This window comes from Cygnus olor, chromosome 15, assembly GCF_009769625.2.
Source record: "Cygnus olor isolate bCygOlo1 chromosome 15, bCygOlo1.pri.v2, whole genome shotgun sequence".
In the NCBI taxonomy this organism is placed as follows: Eukaryota; Metazoa; Chordata; class Aves; order Anseriformes; family Anatidae; genus Cygnus; species Cygnus olor.
In genome coordinates, this window is record NC_049183.1 from 14099449 (window position 1) to 14118039 (window position 18591).

At 61.4% G+C, this 18591-nt stretch overlaps 2 protein-coding genes across 16 annotated transcripts in view; one reads left to right on the top strand and one right to left on the bottom strand.

The window, feature by feature from the left end:
- The first annotated feature begins 1916 nt into the window (after positions 1-1916).
- On the top strand, positions 1917-10306 carry FSCN1 (fascin actin-bundling protein 1). The gene is made up of 5 exons (XM_040574880.1): positions 1917-2798; positions 8526-8682; positions 9117-9238; positions 9449-9616; positions 9743-10306. Exons 1-5 carry the CDS (start codon positions 1976-1978, stop codon positions 9943-9945), a joined length of 1473 nt encoding a protein of 490 aa, XP_040430814.1. The 5' UTR covers positions 1917-1975; the 3' UTR covers positions 9946-10306.
- The window catches only part of RNF216 (ring finger protein 216), an 80293-nt gene continuing 71701 nt past the window's right edge, over positions 10000-18591 (bottom strand). For all 15 annotated transcript variants that reach the window (XM_040574864.1, XM_040574863.1, XM_040574879.1 and 12 more), the window contains 2 exons: positions 17226-17295; positions 10000-16843 (listed from right to left, as the gene is read on the bottom strand). In XM_040574864.1, coding sequence (XP_040430798.1) covers positions 16524-16843; positions 17226-17295 — 390 coding nt within the window. In that variant the 3' untranslated portion in view covers positions 10000-16523. The remainder of the gene's footprint in view (positions 16844-17225; positions 17296-18591) is intronic.

Genomic DNA, 18591 nt, shown 5'->3' on the forward strand with positions numbered 1-18591 from the left:
TGCTCCAGAAACCCCCCATCGTTTATGGCCTCATCCCGGGGCCGGGGATGAGCTCCTGTGGCCTCAGCAGCTCTCGGTCACAGCAGCTTTCAAATGCAATACAGAGAGGGAACGGCAGCGCCTTTCTTCCTGCTCCATCACGCACAGCAGCTCGTGGGAGACGGTTTGAACGCTGCACCCCCCCAGGCCAGGGGGCACCAGTCCCCCCTGGGGACACCCGGGGACATCCCTCTGCCCCGCTGAGCCGGCAGTGCCAGCCAGCGCTGGGGAGAAAACTCTATTTTTTTTTTTTTCCCTGCATAATTGCCTTTTTTTTTTTTTTTTCCCCTGCTGAGCAGAAAGGCCGCTTCTTTCCCAGCCTCGCACCATCTGCCCGCTGCGGCAGGAGGAGGCAGCTGCGGGCCTGGGCAGCTGCACGGCCCCCACGGCCGGGTCCTAACGTCCTGCTGCTGCTGCTTGCCAGGGGAAGAAGGAGAAAAACCACCCCTGCCTCGCTGGAGAAGGAGGGTTTTGCTTCCAGCCCGGCCGTGGGGTTGCTTCTGGTTGCAAGCGAGCTGGATTTGGGGCAGGAGCAGGAGCAGGGGCAGGGGCAGGAGCAGGAGCAGGAGCAGGGGCAGGGGCAGGGGCAGGGGCAGGGGCAGCGGCAGGGGCAGGGAAGACAAGCAGACTGGATGGGAACCAAACCCCCTTTGCACCGATCCCGGCTCCAGCTCTGCCCCGGGGGGTTGTGCCAGCAGCCCCCGGGCAGGGCGGGCGGCTGGGTGCAGCCCGCAGGCAGAGGAGCTGCTGGAACCAGTACGCCCAGTGCAAAACCAGTGCAGCCTGGGGGCCTGTGGAGGTGGGGGTGGGTGCAGTCGTTCCTGGGGATTGTGCCAGCGGCTCCTTGTCCCGCTCCAGCCTGGTTCAGCTCCCTGATCCGGCTGGAAAACACCCACATCCCTCCGTTTTCCCCCGATTTTCTGTCCCGCAGCGCCGCTGCCACCCCGCTCCCCACCGTGCCCCCCAAACACGGCCCTGTGCACACACAGGGACCCCCCCCCATGGGGTCCCCCTGCTTTGCCACGTCCCTGTGTGGGATTCAGCACGGCTTTGGGGCCACATCAGCACTCGGACACCCACCGAGTCCCCTCCCCAGCCCTCTGCCACCCCCTGCCCACATCGGCTCTGCGGGGGGGGGGGGGCAGAAACTGGGGGTCCCCCAGCCCTGGGTGCCTGGCACGGGGCATTCAGATGGCTGGGGTGGGGTTGGGGGCCACAGCACTGCCCCCCCTTTCTCCCTGCTGTCCTTCAGCCCTGCAGCATGGCCAAGGTGTGTGTGGGGGGGCACATAATTGGGGAGGGGTGTCTGGCAATGTAGGATGAGTCTTGCAAGGAGATGGGGTCTTGCAATTCAAGGGGGAGTCTTGTCTTATAATGGGGGGGGGGGCGTCTTGCAGCACACTGAGGTCTTCAAATGCTTGTGGGGGGGGGGGTCCTGCCGTGCAGGGGGGTGCTGTGCAGTGTGGGTTTGATCCTGCCTTTCAAGGGGGGCTCATGCATTGCGAGGAGGGGGTCTTGCAGTGCTGAGGGGGTCTTGCATTAGGGGGGGGGGGCACTGCAGGACGGAGGAGTGTTGAAATGGGGGGGGGGGTCTTGCAACGCCGAGGTGTTCCTGCAGCACGGGGTGGGCTTTGCCACGCAGGGGGGTGTTCCTGCAGCGGGGGGGGGGGGGCGGTCCCGCCGCACAAGGAGGCTCTCGCTGTGCAAGGAGGGAGCGTGCAATTTTTTAGGGGGGGGGGGCTCCTGCAACGAGAGGGGGGGGGTCCCTGCGAGGCAGGAGGGGGCTGCACAGGGGGGCGGGGGCTCGGAGGGGCCGGGGGCGGCGCTGCGGCGGCGGGGCCATATAAAAGGCGGCGGGGCCGTATAAAAGGCGGCGTCGGGGCCATATAAAAGGCGGCGTTGGGGCGGCAGCGGCGGCAGCAGCGGCGGCGGCAGGATGACGGCGAACGGGACGGCGGAGCCGGTGCAGATCCAGTTCGGGCTGATCAACTGCAGCAACAAGTACCTGACGGCCGAGGCCTTCGGCTTCAAGGTGAACGCCTCGGCCGCCAGCATGAAGAAGAAGCAGATCTGGACGCTGGAGCAGGACGGCGAGGACTCCAGCGCCGTGCTCCTCAAGAGCCACCTGGGCCGCTACCTGGCGGCCGACAAGGACGGCCGGGTGAGCTGCGACAGCGAGGAGCCGGGCCCCGACTGCCGCTTCCTCGTGGTGGCCCACGGCGACGGGCGCTGGTCGCTGCAGTCCGAGCCGCACCGCCGCTTCTTCGGCGGCACCGAGGACCGCCTGTCGTGCTTCGCCCCCGCCGTCTCGGCGGCCGAGAAGTGGAGCGTGCACCTGGCCATGCACCCGCAGGCCAACCTCTACAGCCTGGCCCGCAAGCGCTACGCCCACCTGGGGCCTCGCCGCGACGAGCTGGCCGTGGACCGCGACGTGCCGTGGGGCGTGGACGCGCTCATCACCCTGCTCTTCGTGGAGCAGCGCTACAGCCTGCAGAGCTGCGACCACCGCCTGCTGCGCTGCGACGGCCGCCTCGTCCCCGCCGCCGAGCCCGGCACCGCCTTCACGCTGGAGTTCCGCTGCGGGAAGGTGGCTTTCCGCGACGGCGAGGGACGCTACCTCGCCCCGTCGGGGCCCAGCGGCACCCTGAAGGCGGGCAAGAGCAGCAAGGTGGGGAAGGACGAGCTCTTCGCCCTGGAGCAGAGCTGCCCGCAGGTCGTGCTGCGCGCCGGGAACGACCGCAACGTCTCCACCCGGCAAGGTAGGGGATGGGGACATGGAGACAGAGGGATGGGGACATGGGGCGGTGCGGCCCCGCGGTGCTCTCGGCATCACCCGCAGCCCCCAGCCCTCCGGCACCGTCTCCTCGCCATCCCCTGCATCCCTCGGGAGTTGTCGCCCCCATGGGCACGGCCCCGTGACCCCGCTCCCTGCATCCCCGCAGCATCGTTCCTCCTCAGCACCCCCACATCCCTGGGGCATCGCTGCCTCCGTGGTGCCCCCCCTGCATCCCCCCAGCATGGTGACCCCCCCCCCCCCTTGGGGCAGCAGCGACCCCGCAGGGTGCCCCCTGCAGCCCTCCGCCATCGCCATGTGAGGGGCTCTCCCCCCTTGAGCCCCACGCATGCCTCCCTGAAGCCCCCGTCTCCCCACGGCACCCCCACCATGGCTCCCTGGGGTCCCTCCCCCCGCCCCCCCACATCCTGCCCCAGCCCCCTCCCACATCCCTCTCCCTCCCCCTGCACCCCCCCCACCCCTCCAGCACCCCCATCCCTGCAGCGTCGCCTCCTTGGGGAGCCCTGGGGGGAGGGGGGGGGGCACACAGTGAGGGGCTGCCTGGGGGTCAGAGGGGATCGGGGGGGGGCGTTCCTGGGGTCTTCCATTGCTGGGGAGGAGGCAGAGCAGCCATCCACCGCCTCCTTTCCTCCGGAGCTCATTGTTCACCAACAAAGCCCTTCCCAACCCCCCCTCCTCCCCAAGCATCTCTGGGCCACGCATCCTGCAGTGCGGGGCCCTGGGGGGCTGCGGTGCCCCCCGCGTGGGGCTGTGCCCCCCTGATAAATTGGGGGGGGTGTGGGTGCCACCACCCCCCCCCGGCGCTGGCAGCAGTCCATAAAATGGCTTCGCCGAATCTCTCGGCGGCGCGGGGCGGACGTGACCTACATGGAGCCGGCACAAAGGCGGCCGTGATGCTGCCACCACCGCTCTCACCCGCCCCCACGTCCCCACGTCCCCTCGTCCCGCGGGCGAAGCCACCGCGTGCCCCGATCCGGGTGGCCGCGCGCCGCCGCTCCCCGGGCACGAGGCCACCGTCGAGCACAAAGCGCGGCCGGCCCCGCACCTGGTGGGTGGGTGGCGGGACCAAATCCCACCTTCGGGGTTCGGAGAGGGGCTTTGGGGCGCACGCAGAGAAGCACCATGCCCCAAAAAAACGAGCCCACGGCAGGCAGGGAGATGCTGGAGCAGCTGCAGCGTGGGAGCCGCGGGGCACGTCGCCGGCGTGCCAAGTCAGGCCGGCGCACGCCGGGCGCGGGATCGGTGTGAGCATGCCTCGCCGCGGCACAGCCTGGGTGAAAAAGCACCGGGGGAAATTTTTTTTTTTTTTTTTTTAAATTATTTATATATTTCAAGGTTGCAGCTTAACCCTTATCTGCGCGCGGGCAGCGACCTTGCAGCCTTTCTCCTTTCGGAGAATAAATCCTGCGCTGCCAAGAGGCTCCCTGAAAGAAAGAGATTGCTGCAGAGGAGACGGGCAGCCGTGCCTGGGCGCGGGGGCTCGGGGGGGAGGAGGAGGAGGAGGAGGATGGCGATGATGGCGATGGCGGCGCGAAGCTGCCGCAGCACTGTGGGGGAAGGGTTGCTGCAGCCCTTTGTCACCGGAGATGGGAAAACCAGATGTGGGGCGAGGTGCAGGGCTGGGGGACGTGGAGAGGGGGCTGCGCTCGCCAAGCCGTCCGGCTTTGTGTGCTGCGGAGAGGGGGGAGCCAAATCTCCCCGGCAACAGGGGTCTCCCCGCTGTGCACGGGCCCTCTCCAAGAGAAATAAAGCGGGGAGGGGGCACAAGGGGAGAATGGGGAGTGGGAGGGGGGGGCTGCAGCCACCCAAGCGCCCGCGTTCCCTGCGGAAGCGGAGGGAGCTCATCCTGCGTGGCGCTGGGAGCGGCACCGCCTGGCTCGGGTCCCTTTTGGGTTTCCGCCGGGCTGCCCCTGCCCTCCCGTCAGGAAAGGTCCCTGGGGTAATGGGCAGGCAGCCACCAAAACACCTGGCCAAGGAAGCATTTGCAGTCATTTCTTTTCCCCCCTCAAGCCCTGGTAGCCCTGGGGGGGACACGGGCAAATGGTGTCCGTCTGTCCGTTCCCCCAGCAGCAGGATGGGGCATGGGGAATGCGGCTGCATCCTGCTCGCTGCGCCTCGGTGGTGCTCGGTTTGGCTTGGAGCCTCATCCTTGGGATGGCCGGTGTCACTGTCCCCCATGTGTGGGGTGCTGGGGACGCTGTGACCCCCCCCCCCCCCCGCCATGAGGTGGGTGCCTGGGGCTGGGGGTGGCCCCGCGGCTCCAAGCGCCACAATTGATGCAAAAATTGTGGCTGTGCCCCTGGGGGTCCTGAGCCCCACTGCACCTCAAAAAGGAGCCGGGGTGTTTGTGAGCAGCGAGCAGCTTCCTTCCCCTGCTGAATGGCTGCGGCAACAAAGGGCCCTTTGTGGCAAGGAGGGTCCCCGAGGGCTCGCTGCGCCCCTGCCAGCCCCCCCTGCCCGGGGAGCTGCGCCTGGGCCAGGGAGGGGGGAGAGGGCGCGAGGTGCTCGGAAGCGAGGCGTTTTTGGGGAGGGGGGGGTCCAGGGGGCAGGGGGAGCCCCCCCGCAGCACGCAGGTTGGGCAGGGGGGGCGAGGAGGGGCTGCCCCCCCGCTGCAGGCACAAAGCAGGTCGAGATGAGGAGCAGCTCCTGGCTGGAGCTGGGGACACGTGGGTCACGGTGGCAGGGTCTCAGCTGGGGGCACCGAGTGGTGTGTTGGGGCTGGGGGATGCTGTGGAGGAAGAGGATGAATGTAGGGGAGGATTTAGGGGGGTCTGGGTTTCACCCCTGCCCGTGACCTGTTGCAGAGCTGCACCCCGAGGTGCTCGGGCAGCCCTGTGAGCTCTCCAGGCTGTTTTTCCTGGACAAAAACTGGCTTGGTTTCCCTTCCCGGGGTAGCATAAGCCCGCCTGAAGGAGATGCCCGGATGGTGGCTGGGCACAAGGACTCGATGGATGGGATGTGCTCCTGCTCCTGCACCCACGCTCACCTCCAGCCTCCGCCCCATCCCCAGGCAGACGCGTGCACAGGACCCCGCAGCAACCCCTTGGTTTTCTCCCAAGCTGCAGGGCACCCACGCAGGGATTTTTTGGGGGGGACCGGCGCGCCTCTCGCCCCCCCCCGAAGCGCCGCCCTCCGGCCCCGTGCTCAGCCCCCTCCTGCCTCCAGCTGTAATTAGCAGCCTTGGCAAGGTCAGGGAGAGGCACGCTGGCTCCAGACTGACTTTACCAGGAGCGTTAATTAAAGCCTGCCTGCAGCAGCCACCGCGGCCGGGCGCTGCGGGAGGGCGGTGCGGGTGCCCTGGGCTGCAGAAAGCGGGGGACACGTGGCCGGGCTGGGAGGAGGACAGGGGGACACGACGAGGGCGACATGGCCGGCGTCCCGCCATCTCCCAGCTCCTCCCCGCGTTTCTCCAGCCCTGACCCCCAAACCTTCAGCTCGGGCTCAGTTACAGCCCTTTGAAGCCTCCCCATAATTGCATTCCTTTCTGCTGACTCGGCGTAACCCAACCCCGCGCCGCTGTCGGGCTGGGGGCGGTGGGAGACCCCCCCCCTCGCCGGCGGGCCCCGCGAGGCGCAGCCGCTTCCCCCGCCTGGCACCGGATAAAGCAAAACCTCCCCAAAATCCCTGCTCCAGGTGGGAGCGCGGGGCTCGCCGTGCCGGGGGCGATGGCGTGGCACCCGCCTGCTCCATCCCTGGCCCGTCCGTGGTGCTTTGCAGCATCTCCCAGGCTCCGTGCTGCGTCTGCAGGCCGAGGAGCTCACAAGGAAATGTGGCATGGAGGGAACGCCATCACCCCAAGGGGCTTGGGCACGCAGCTGGCGGGGTGAGCTGTCCCTGTCCCCAGTGTCCCATCGGGGACTGGGCGCTGCAGCGCCTGCTGAGGCTGAAGCAGGGCTCGTGCCGTGCCGGGAGGCGCTGGGCTCGCCCGGGCAGGGCTCAGCCTCTGCTCACAAAGGCTTTCTTGGCCGGCGCTCGGCTGTCGGTTACACGACTCTCAGCAGAGCCAGCGTGGGGCTGCAAGCAGCTGGGCTTGGCGCTGCCTTCCCAGCGGGAGTGCAAAATCAAAACCAAATGTTCCCCCTCCACCGTGCGGCGCGGGCTCCTCTGAGCCCCTGCGGGGCGGCGCGGGGCTGCCACGCTGCGTCCTGCTCCTCCCCGGGAGCAAAAACCCGGCCCCGTGGCACCAGGCAGGGTTCGGCACACGGGGATGGGGCCGGGAGCAGGGCTGCTGGCAGCACCGTGATGGTTGAGCCAGCTCCAAGCTCTGCCCCATGCTTGGCCCCCCATTTTTCTGGGATGGAGCCCTGGGAGCCAGCAGAGCCCTGGGGAGGTGCCGGGGGACCCCTGGATGGGGAGAAGGTGGCGCAAATGGGCAGCATTGTGGAGGTGACAGGACAGCTTGGGCACGGGAGATAAGATTAGGGACTACAAAGAAAAGCCTTCAAAGCCTAATCCCTTTAGAAGGGGGGTGGGAGGCTGATATGCAAAGCCCGGCTGCTCCGGCAGCAGCAGATCCTGCCCGTCTGGCGGGGCCCTGCACGGAGGGTTTGGAGATGCAGATCCAGCGATAGGAGGCCACCAGGTAGCCGTGTCTGACACAGCTTTGGGGGAAGGCATTTCCATTTCAAAGGCCGAGAGCCGGCTGGTGCTGGGGTGCCCCTACAGAGGTGGTGCCTCCTCCTCCAGCACCTTGTGGGCTGCCCTGCGTGCCGGGAGCTGGCACCAGCACCATGCGTGCCTTCAGGGACTGGGTGCACGATGGGCCTCGAGCCCATAACACTCATGAAACAGAGCAGAGAAGGGGATATTTTCAGCTTGGAAAAGCTCAGCCCAGCCTGTGCAGCCAGCAGGACTCCCGGGGAAGGGGCCGCATCCAGCTCCCTCCCCGAAACCCAACCCGGCCAGCTCGGCTGCTCCGCTTCGGCTCCAAGCTATGGCTTGTGACTCCCATCCCAAAAGTATTTTTAGGCAAAAAACCCGCCAAGCTGGAGAGCTCTGCCTCCCAGCATTTGGCCCCGGCAGCCCTGACTAAGCAGGTTTGTTGGGCTGAGCGCCTGCGGGCAGATGTGCTTGTGGCCAGGGGCCAGCGGTGGCCCTGGCACCACACCCGGTGGCCACGGGGCCGGCCGCATCCAGCTCGGCAGGGTTGGGGTGAGTGGGGTCCCTGGCCCGGGGGAAACCCCACCGTGAGGCACCGTAAGCTCCAAAATGTCCGAAACAGTCTGAAAATGGTGCCCAGGATGGGGGCAGCCACCGGCTGCCGGGTTGTGGCCACAGAGGTGAGCAGGGAGCTCATCGGTGGCACAGCGGCCTCGGCTAAGGGCTTGAATAACCCGGCTCTCACCTCCTGGAAAACAAATAACAAACTAAAAAACAACCTACAGCCCTTTTGCATGTGAAAATACCCAAAATTGTCTTCGTTTTGCTGTGCTGGAGCCCAAGAGCCCTGAGCTGGGGCTGGGGCTGGCTCCACGCAGGCTGCAGCGCTGGGTTCTGGCCCTCTCCTTGAGCACCCAAATGAAAACCTGGGTTTGAACCCCAAATGTCACAGGGGAGGCCACGTGTGAGGGATTCAGGCGTTGCCAAATTGAAGCAGGAGCCGGTCATGGCCCCAGCAGCTGGGTCTCCATGGGTTGGGGTCCCTGTGACATCCTCCCCCCGGCACCCCCTGACCTCCGTCTCCATCCCGCAGGGATGGACCTCTCGGCCAACCAAGACGAGGAGGGCGACCAGGAGACCTACCAGCTGGAGATCAACAAGGACACCAAGAAATGCGCCTTCAGGACCTACACGGGCAAGTACTGGACCCTCACCTCCAACGGGGGCATCCAGTCCACCGCCTCCACAAAGTGAGTCCCTGCCTCGCGCCCCCGGCCGCTTCGGGGACCCGCTCGCGTTTCTGAGGGTCTCGCCCCAAAATGCTCCCCAGCGAATTCCCTGGAGAGCCGGGGCTGAGCCTGGGCTCGCCCCCGCAGTGCTTGGGAAGTCCCTTGGGCCACGTCATCCTTCCCGGCAGGCTGGGGCAGCCAAAATGCTTACCCTGCACTTAGAGCCGGCTGCTGGAGCCAGCCGAGAGCTGGGCGGAAAGGCCCCAAAGTGCCTTCAGCTCCCTGTCCCCACAGCCGGGGGCGGAGGGCTTAACCCGGGCGGATGCTGCAGCTTCCCTCGTCCTGCAAAACCCAGCTGGATCAGGACACCCTGCTTCTGAACTCACGGGGGGTGGTGTTTTTGGGGGGGTCCCCGATCTGGCACGTCCCCCTGACCGCGCGCTGTGCCCCCGCAGGAACGCGAGCTGCTATTTCGACATCGAGTGGTGCGACAAGCGCATCACCCTGAAAGCCGCCAACGGCAAGTACGTGACGGCCAAGAAAAACGGGCAGCTGGCGGCCTCCATGGAGACAGCGGGTAAGGGACCCCGCGGGGACCCCAGCCCTGGGCTGGGACGGCAGCGTGGATGGGGTCAGGGGTGTCCCCAAGCTTGGCACCTCACCCCCGTGATGCTTGGGGTGGGTGAGAAATAGCGGGGGCACGTGCACCCTCCTCGCCGCTGGGTGCCCTCCCGGGGACCAGGCTCCGTGTCCCCAGGGCCTCATGCTGCTCTCCCCTCCGGCGCAGGCGAGACGGAGCACTTCGTGATGAAGCTGATCAACAGGCCCATCATCGTCCTGCGTGGCGAGCACGGCTTCATCGGCTGCCGGAAGGTGACCGGCACCCTGGACTCCAACCGCTCCTCCTACGACGTCTTCCAGCTGGAGTTCAACGATGGAGCCTACAACATCAAAGGTGAGGCCGTGGATTCGGGCCGGGGGCTCCGTGCATGTCCCCATCCCCGTGGTCACCGCCGCTGGGGGGGTGTCGGGGCCGGGTCCCCACGGCGGTGGCAGCTCACGGGGTCCCCTCTGCCCACAGATGCCACCGGGAAGTACTGGATGGTGGGGAGCGAGTCGTCCGTCACCAGCAGCAGCGACACGCCCGTGGACTTCTTTTTTGAGTTCTGCGACTATAACAAAGTGGCCATCAAAATCAATGGCAAATACCTGAAGGGCGACCATGCCGGGGTCCTCAAGGCATCCGCCGACGCCATTGACGCCTCCACCCTCTGGGAATATTAATGCACTTTAGCGTACCTCCCATTGCCAACTTTCCTTTCCCCTGTCTTTTTTTCTTTTTCTTTTTTTTTCTTTTTTGGTTCAGTTTTGTTTTGTTTTGAATTTCTCCTCTCTGTAAAAGGATTTTCAGACTGGCTTGCCCTCCCCTCCCGCCGTAGAGCCCAGCGCCTTGTGTCGGAGGTGGGTCCCCCCCCTTCATCCCCGTGAGAACTGGATAAGTCACCCGGCAGCGCGCGGTGCTGCCGCCTGCACCTGGAGGGCTGCCGAGGACCCTTCCTTGCCCCGGCCTCGCTCAGCTCGGAGGCTGCCGTACCCCGTCCCGGCCCCGAGCATCACCTCAGTAGTTTACTTTCCTCTCTGCAACTGGAAAAAAAAAAAAAAAAAAAAGGGAATAAGGTCATCTCCGTGCTCTCCTCTCCATAGCAGTGCCGGTGCCACCTCACCCTGCACTGCCAGGGTCCCCACGGTCCCCGTCCGATCCAAGCCAGTGGAGACCCCTCCGCTGTCCTGTCCCCAGCTGAGGCACGAGAGGTGACCTTACGTGCTGCAGTAGGGCCAGCAAGCTGATCCCCTCCCCAGCTGTGCAGGTGGCACACCTGGAATCGATTTTGGGGTGATCCCATCTGGAAAGCCCCAGCAATTCATCTCGCTGCCACCCTGCGCTCTTCTTCCTCCTCTTCCTCCTCCTCCTTGGGTCGTCCCTGCCCCTCGCGGTGCCCTGGTGCCAAAGGAGCTGCGGTGCCCAGGAGGGGACAGAGGTCGGGGTGGGGACACACGGAGCAAACCCGCACCGGGGGGCTCCAGCGCCGGCCCCCCCATCCCCATCAGCGTGCGGGGCCATGTACCCCTCCAACGAGAACAGCCTCCCCCGGGCGCCGGCTGGAGGCAAGAGCTGCAGATTTCAGTTTACAGAATAGAAAAGTTCCTTAGCAAACTTTGCACAGTGATATTTGCTCAGTACTTTTTTTCTTTTCTTTTTTTTTTCTTCTTTTTTTTTTTTTCTCATACAAATACTGGAACAGCGAAGCGCATCCCTGGATGCCCACCACTGATTTAGGAAGCGCCCCCGAGGAGGGGCAGCTCCTGGTCCACCAGCCCGCGGGGCACCTCAGCTTCGCCAGCATGCCATCTCGTCCTTACTGGAAGCAGAAAAGAAAAAAAAAAATAATGACCAAAACAGTATTTTTGTTAGTATCTATTTATATATGCTCTCCATGGCACTGTGTTACCAGCTGTTGTCTGTACTAGGTCTGCATTAGCGTGTAACGATGTGAGCGTTCGTGACGGGTGATGCTGAAGTGTCCTCGAGGGTGTTGAAAGGCACTTTTATCCTTCGGGTGGCCGCTCCCCACACCACGGAGCCTTTTCCCCGCGCCCCTCGCCCCACGCCAAGGGTGCTCACGGCGTCACCGCTGTGCCAAGACGAGGCCGGTGCCTGCCGCAAGCTCGGGGCTCGCCAGCCTTAAAGCCGTGCTGCTGTCCTAGGGACAGCCTCCGCGGGAGCTTGGTGCTAAACTCTCAGCTCGGAGAGCGACCGACCTGTCCCCGGCGAGGGCACAGCTCGCAGACGGGTCCCTCGCCGCCACGGGGTCCCCGCCGGGGCCCTACCTGGGCTCCCAGCCAGGCGCCCTGGAAAACTCGCCCGCCCGGGGCCGAAGGTGCCTCTCGAAGGAACCAAGTGTCTTGATGAAGCCCCGAGCGACCCTGTGACTTGGCACACACTTTTTGCTGGCCTTCACACCCGCTGTCTCCCCTCCTCCCCGGCCCTAGTCGCAGTTCAATCCGTGTCCCTCCCGCTCCGGCTTCTCCCGTGTGACGCTAGGTCGACATCTCCCCCCCCGTCTCCTCTCCTCGGGTGTCGTGACTCTCTGAAAACATCTCACTCTGAAATTTAAGTTTGGGGTTCGTTCGTTTTTTTTTTTTTTTTAATTATTATTATTTTTTTGTAAGTGCCATTTGTATAACTTAAAAGAAAACTAGCTTCAAATGGAGAAAAATGAATAAAAAGAACCTGCATTCGGACACGAGCGGTGGTGCGTGGTCTGTCGGGGGGCTGCAGCGATGGCCGGGCTTGGGGACAGCGATCTGGGGCACTCGATGCACAGAGGCTTGAGAGCATTTGGGGGCTGGCCAAAGAGCGTCCCAAAGATCGAGCTGGCTCTAAATGTCGTGGGTGGTGCGGTGGGAAAAGAAGACTTGCTTCCGGCAAGCAGGCTTAGAAGCAAAGCTGGCCAGAGCCCAGGTCACGTTTCAAGATGCTCGGGGCAGGCCCCAGCCCCCAAGCCCACGTGTGTCCTCGAGATGCTCACGAGCTACGCACGGGTCAGGGGGATGCTCCTGCAACCACCCCTCCTGTGACCATCCTGGGGGGCAAAGCTGCTGCAAAGCTGATACGGGGAAGGGGGAGAAAAAGGAAAAAATAAAGAGAAAAAAAAAAAAGGAAAAAACAAAAAGCATTTGCAGCCCAGCCCAGCCCAGCCCAAACAGTGCGTCCAGTCAGATGAGCCAGGGCACCAGGATGTGCCCCCAGCCCAGCCACGGGGCGATGCAGAAGCAGCACGTGCAGGTCACGGGCGGACGCTTGCTCAGCTTTTAAAGGTAAAGTTGGTTTGCTAGAAGCAAAGCTCGGGGCTGAAACACACCCCAGCAGGGACCCTGAGCTCTGAACAAGCATTGGAGCAGGGCAGCGAGGGCTGAACAAAGGAAGGATGTCAGTCCGCTGCTATAAACAGGGGGAAAAAAAAGAAGGCTGTGCAGGAAGCGCTGAGCATCTCTGCTCGCTCAGCTTCCCGGCCACGCCACGGGCACCCAGCACCTCCCTCCTGGCCCCTTCCCTGCTGCCTGGTGGTGGGGGGCTGCCAACCCCCTGGAAACAGGGCTTTTAACCCAAATTTAACTTCAGTTCACCTCCCCCTCCACGACAAAGCAGGACTGAACCCTTCCTGCACAGCAGCCACTGCTGTGCTGCCCCGGTCCCATTTCGGGACCCCTCGCTACACGGAGCGCAGAGGAGCCCCCAGGGCCCCCGCTGGTCTCTCCCCGTCCCCGAGCTGCCAGCAGCCGTTTCCTTTCCTTTCGCTGCTGAGCCAAAGGAAGCCGGAGCCCCGGAGCCTGCCTCCACCACTGCTCCTGCAAGGGGGAAGTCCCCGAAGCCTGGCGCAGCGCTGCTCACACCTCCTGGTTTCCATTTACAGGAGCGACTGGAAACCATTTTCTGTTCCGTTCGGCTCCTCTCGGCAGCGTTTGGAAGGCATCAGAGGCTCCCGCAGGAGGGGCAGGGGGTTCTGCCTTGCAACACCCCCCGCTGCTCGGCCCCGCAGGCTGAGACCCGGCACCGGGGTCCTGCCCCCACCGGCCGCCGTCCCCAGCACCCCACGGCGGGGACGAGGCTCCCGCTGCAACCCAAAGCACGGAGGTGAAAGCCAGAGTGCACAAATTTATTTACAAAAATTCAAATTACAATATAATACAGGAAACTTTTTACACACAGAATATTAGAATGGTTTACTACCGGAAGGTAAAGAAAAATATTTTATTTTTTTAATAAACCACCTATTCATTTTCAGCTATTGTTATACAAAGTTGCAGAACATGCACATCTTTACAGGGTTTCTTTCTTTTAATATAACGTTTTGCTAAGTGCAAATACTAAGTTTCTCTCTCCACCTTTAAGGCAAGTAAAACGGGACACTGCAATTAACCATAACAAGTACCTGGAGAGGAGCAACCTGGGCACAGCGACCTCCCTGCCGCCCCGAAGAACAGCGCATGGCAAGGGCTGCAGGGCGGGGGGGGGGGAAACGGGATGCAGAACTGAAGGGCCCAGAGTGGGGATTTCTGTGGGTTGTGCAACAAGTTTTTTTTTTTTTTTTTTTTAAAGTAAAAACCAACAACAGCCCCAAATGCTATCAGAAACCACAACTGCTGGAAGCCGCGCAGGTTGGAGGGAAGGAGCAGCCGCACGTTTTGGCTGCGGATGCAATTTCAGTGGTCTGGGTGTTTTCTCGGTGGGAGAAGCACCCACACCACCAGGCACCTCCCCAGCACCGATTTCTCCTCTCGGACACAAAGCAGCTCGTGGTTCTGCGGGGGACCGGCCTTCCCTTCCTCCCTGCCTCTCTGCCAGCAGCCTGACCATTCCTCCAGGGCAGCACCACGAGCTGCCACGTCCCCAGGGAGGTGTCCCCAGGGTGCCCAGCTCCCAGGGGTGCTGGGGGTCAGTGCTGAGCCCTAACCGGGGGAATAGATGACAGCAGGGAAGGCGCCCGGCTGCCCCCACCTCTGCTGCCCGGCCCACTTGTTCTGCTGCAGGATGGCTGCAAGCCTGCCAGGGAACAGCACGCGCTTCACCAAGGCTGGAAGCCTCACCTAAGCCAGCCCTCAAGCCAACAAGATCTCAGCTACCGAAAAAACAAGGTTCCCTTTCTGCAACGGGAAGCCACCCGCGCTTCGTCTGAACGGGGTCGATTCCCTGGGCGCCTGATGGTGCTGTTAAGGGCAGCCAGAGCCCCGCCACCCCTCCACAAATCCAGCACGGCACCTCTGCTCCTGGCTGCTGCAGGAAGCATTTGGTGCAAGGCAGGATTTAAACCTGGCTAAAATCCTGCTAAGCAACAGTGGGGAAGCCACCACAGCCCCATGGCTACCTCCAGAAATAAATTAAGAGAGAAAAATTAAAAAAAAAAGATAGAAGCAAGTGAATACCACTTGGTTGTTAATGCTAGAGAGAACATGGCACTGAGGAACACGCACGCTTTGTAGGACGCATTTCAAACCATAGGAAACACCTGAAAGCAGGGAAATTGCCGATTCAGCTCCAAAAGGCAGGGAAGTGCCCGCTGTGAAACCCTCCCAGAGGCAAAAGCCCCCCAGCTGGTGGGGAACCATCTCCTGCCACCTGGAGCTGCTGTCCCAGGCCTCTCTCGGGGAGCCTCCCACTGCCAGCACAGCACCGTGTGCCCGAGGAGATGCTGTGCCAGGAGCGGGTACGGACAGCTGCAAGCAAGGGAAGGCTCGACAGGAGTCAAGAGGCAGAGGCAGGGAGTTTTACCTGAAAAAAAACACAGCCAAAAGACACCTGGATGCTAAAACACAGCGGGAGGAAACCAGCAGGGAACTGCACTGAGCTGGCTCTCAGCAGGAAGGAGCAGGATGCAGCACGGATCAAAACTCAGGAACAACTGCGCAACCGGCCTGGTAAAAAACAAAACAAAACCAAAAACAAGCCCAGAACTTCTGGCAGGAGGCTTTCTCCCTCCAAACATTTTTTATAGGGGTCTGTCCCAGACAGTATAGCAAAGGTCTGGGGAAAGGGCTTTGCACCAACGCTCCTCACACACCCCACTGACAAGCTCAGGCAGCAATTCCAACCCCTGCTCCTCACACAGCTCTGCTTCCCCTAAATCCTCGCCTCCTAAGCCGAGCGATGCTCATGTTTGCCTTTTAACACGCACTTCTGAAGCCAATTAAACTGCAATACAAGTTTTCGGGAGTTAAGTGTTTCAGAAGCAGCCAGCTCCCGACAGCACGAGGCTGCTGCCTGCGGGCTTGCAGGGATTTTGGCTAAGGGGGGCTCCGGGCTCGCCGCCGCCTGCCTGCAGGCCTACACGGGTACGCCCTCGTTCTGTGCAATAGCACACACCACTGCCTGTGCACCAAACCACGTATCTGCCCCAGCAGTCTTTGAGATGAGGGATGTGGCTTCGACTCCGAGCGCTTCCCCCGGGTGCACGATGCCTGCTGCCAGGAGCAGACGGGCATTTGGGGCGCCTGGATAACAGCAAAGCCAAGGCCATGTTTGGGAAGCTGAGAGGCAGCTTCCCTCTGGGGAAAAACACCTGAGCCCTTGGAAGGGGGCAAGCTCAGTTCCTAAAGATTAGGGTACCAGAGTCTCCTGCTATCTCGTAAAGCCCTGAGACAGAACATGACTCTGGGGCTGCCTACGAGATCTGAGCAACGAGATGGCTGCCACACCTCCTCACTCCTCTCGCAGAGCGAGAAACGCTAAATGCTAAGTCTACTTGGGTTTGAACAATTTATTTCTGCTGGGAGGTGTTAGCAGATTACAGGGATGCTGGAGAACATGGGAAACCCTGCCTTGGGCTAGGGCAGCCGAGTTCTGTTACCTTGATCCTGAAGGTCTTACTCAGGTGCCAAGTCTCTCCTTCCTTCCCCCAAGACTCAGGCTTGTTGCAGCTGCTCTGGCCAGCAGGAAGGTTGGATTTTTGGAAAGCTCCCGAGGACCGCTTGCATCCCTGTGCTCCACAAGTCTCACTTTCCCTCCCAACAGCTGTCTGAACAGACCTTGCCAAACAAACAAACAACAAACAAAAAAACCTGGACTCTCAACGTAGGAAGAGATCCTTGGAAATGCAGCACCGAGCCCTGTTGCAGCACAGGCTGAAATGTTTAATTGCAAAAAGTCCGGAGAAGCCATGGCCAGGGGTGTAGTGCAGGGACGTGTGAGTCACAGCAGCTCCCCTTGCAGCTGGCTAACCCAGGGGGCTGAAGCAGGAGGGGGTGACGTTACCGGGGTGGCTTTGCCCTGCAGTGACTCTACGTCAAATGCTATTTGAACCAGGTCAGAACCGGTGTCGAGGCTGAGGGCCAAAGTGCATAGGCAAGTTGTGCTCCAGCTGAACATTGATCTGGGGAAAATCGTAGTTCACCCTCATGTTAGGCAGTGGGGGCACGTAGGGGGCAGGGATGGGGCCTATGTTGAGGGGGATGTTATTGTACATGGGACGGACGGGAGGGAGCGGGAAGGGGGGGTGCACGAAGGGGTACGGAGGCATCCGGGGTTGATGGAGGTTCTGAGGAACAGGTCTGGGGATGACTTCAATTCTCTGGATTTTCTCCATGGGCTTTTCCACGGGAGGGCCGATCCGCTTGAAGCTGTTCTCTGCAGAGGGAGGAAGGAAAAGAAGCAGTCATCCTACAAACAAAGCCCACTAAGCCTGGTCCGCGGTCGTACTGCCTGGTCAGCTGCTTTGCCGAGCGGAGAGGAGACAGCACCCACAAGCCTCCTGTCTCCCCATGGTGCCAGCTACAGCCTGCAAGCAACAGCACTTTAAAGCTAGAGAGGCTGCCAGCAGGAGCAGGGTGATGGCTTGCACACCTCTAGAGCAAGATTTTGGGGGTGTTCGGTGCAGCGCAGCAATGCGCAGAAAAGGTCGCAAGCAGCCAGGCTGTGGGAAGAAGCCACCAAAACCAGAGCTGGGAACTCTATGCCCTCATAACACCCTCAGTCTGATATCAAAGCGCAGATGAAGACTGTGACTTACCTCCGTTCTTCTTCCTTTGTTCCTCTTCAGCCTCTTTCTGAATCTCCTGAATTATCTTCTCGTCGTCCTCCTAGAAACCACAGGAGTATAAAGAGTCAGTGGGCTAATTCTGCTGCAGCAGCTTCCTATTCTCCCAGTGCTGCTTTTCGCCAGGTGTTTGTACAGACAGAGGCAAATTCAGCTGAATTGTCCTCGTTTGGGGATGACCTAGTCAAAAGCAAGGCTGCGATAGGGGACTGCAGCACAAGTAACTTGCACAGAGCCAAGCCTGCTCCACGGAGTATGACTAAGAGGTTTAGATCAGCTTTCCAGGGAGTTCAGTGCTAAAATTCATCGACTTGATAGAAACCAGAGAACTGCAACCCAGCTCCGCCCAGCCCAAGAGTTGCTGGAGAGCTGTTAATCTTTTAAATGGTAATAGTCTATTAAATATTTACACTATGCTAGCACTTCTTGAGTTTTTGGCCCAACAGCTGGAATTAACACAACTTAAATCCTGGCTCTATAGCTAAATGGTGCTCTAACGAGGCCATTTAGATCTTATCTGTAACTTTGAGGAGGACATAAATCACAATACGTTTCTTTAACATCTATCTAGACATTATAGCAAGAATATTCAGACTTGCTGCTCAACAAAAATACAAGAACAGCTAGAAGCTGAAAGCATCCTTCTGCCCCTCGTTTTTCTCAACCCAAAGTAGCAGCAGCCAGACCAAACAGTGTAGTAAAGCCTCAGGTGGCTGTAGGCATCTAGGGAGCTGACATTTACACTGCCTTTTGATTAAAAAAAAGGGAGCATGATGGATAAAGTCCTGGAAGAAGACTGTGCAACTCCGGAGCTAGAAAACAGGCATGCCTGGGGGGACAGCCACGGGCACCAACAGCCCCTAGGGTCCCAGCAGCTCCCAGGCTTTGCCCAGAGCCAGCCCAGCGTTAGCGTGAAGCCAACCACTCTGATTTGTGTTTCAGCATCAATTGTCCACATGCAAGGAAGGTGAAAAATGATTTTCTTCATTGCACCGCAGCATGCAACGGCCATCAGGGTAATCAAGATCCCACACCAAGGGTCTAACAAGACAGCTCCCTCGTAGTGCCAGGCAGCAGGTGCTTCCGCTGGCCGCACGTGCATCGGTGGCAGCAAGAGGTCCTCCTGGCCTCTGCGGGTTGCATTCGCTGCTGCTGTGTGTCCTTTGGGATGAAACACAGCCTGGCACTTCCAGAAAACAACTGAGAAAAGCTAAACATCTCCGACAGCGTTTGTGCTCTCGTGTTAGTGATTAGGGAAGAAGGCCAAGAACGGGAGCTGCTGGATGACACAGAACACCTGTACCAGCCACCAGCCCCTCTGGGCCTACCTGCATCCGAA

What these genes read in the sequence shown, in the direction of transcription:
- FSCN1 (XM_040574880.1), top strand. Translation starts at nt 1,976, where the DNA reads ATGACGGCGAACGGGACGGCGGAGCCGGTGCAGATCCAGTTCGGGCTG. An exon ending in CAACGTCTCCACCCGGCAAG is followed by an intron (nt 2,799 to 8,525) that starts GTAGGGGATGGG and finishes TCCATCCCGCAG; the next exon opens with GGATGGACCTCTCGGCCAAC. An exon ending in GGCCTCCATGGAGACAGCGG is followed by an intron (nt 9,239 to 9,448) that starts GTAAGGGACCCC and finishes CCTCCGGCGCAG; the next exon opens with GCGAGACGGAGCACTTCGTG.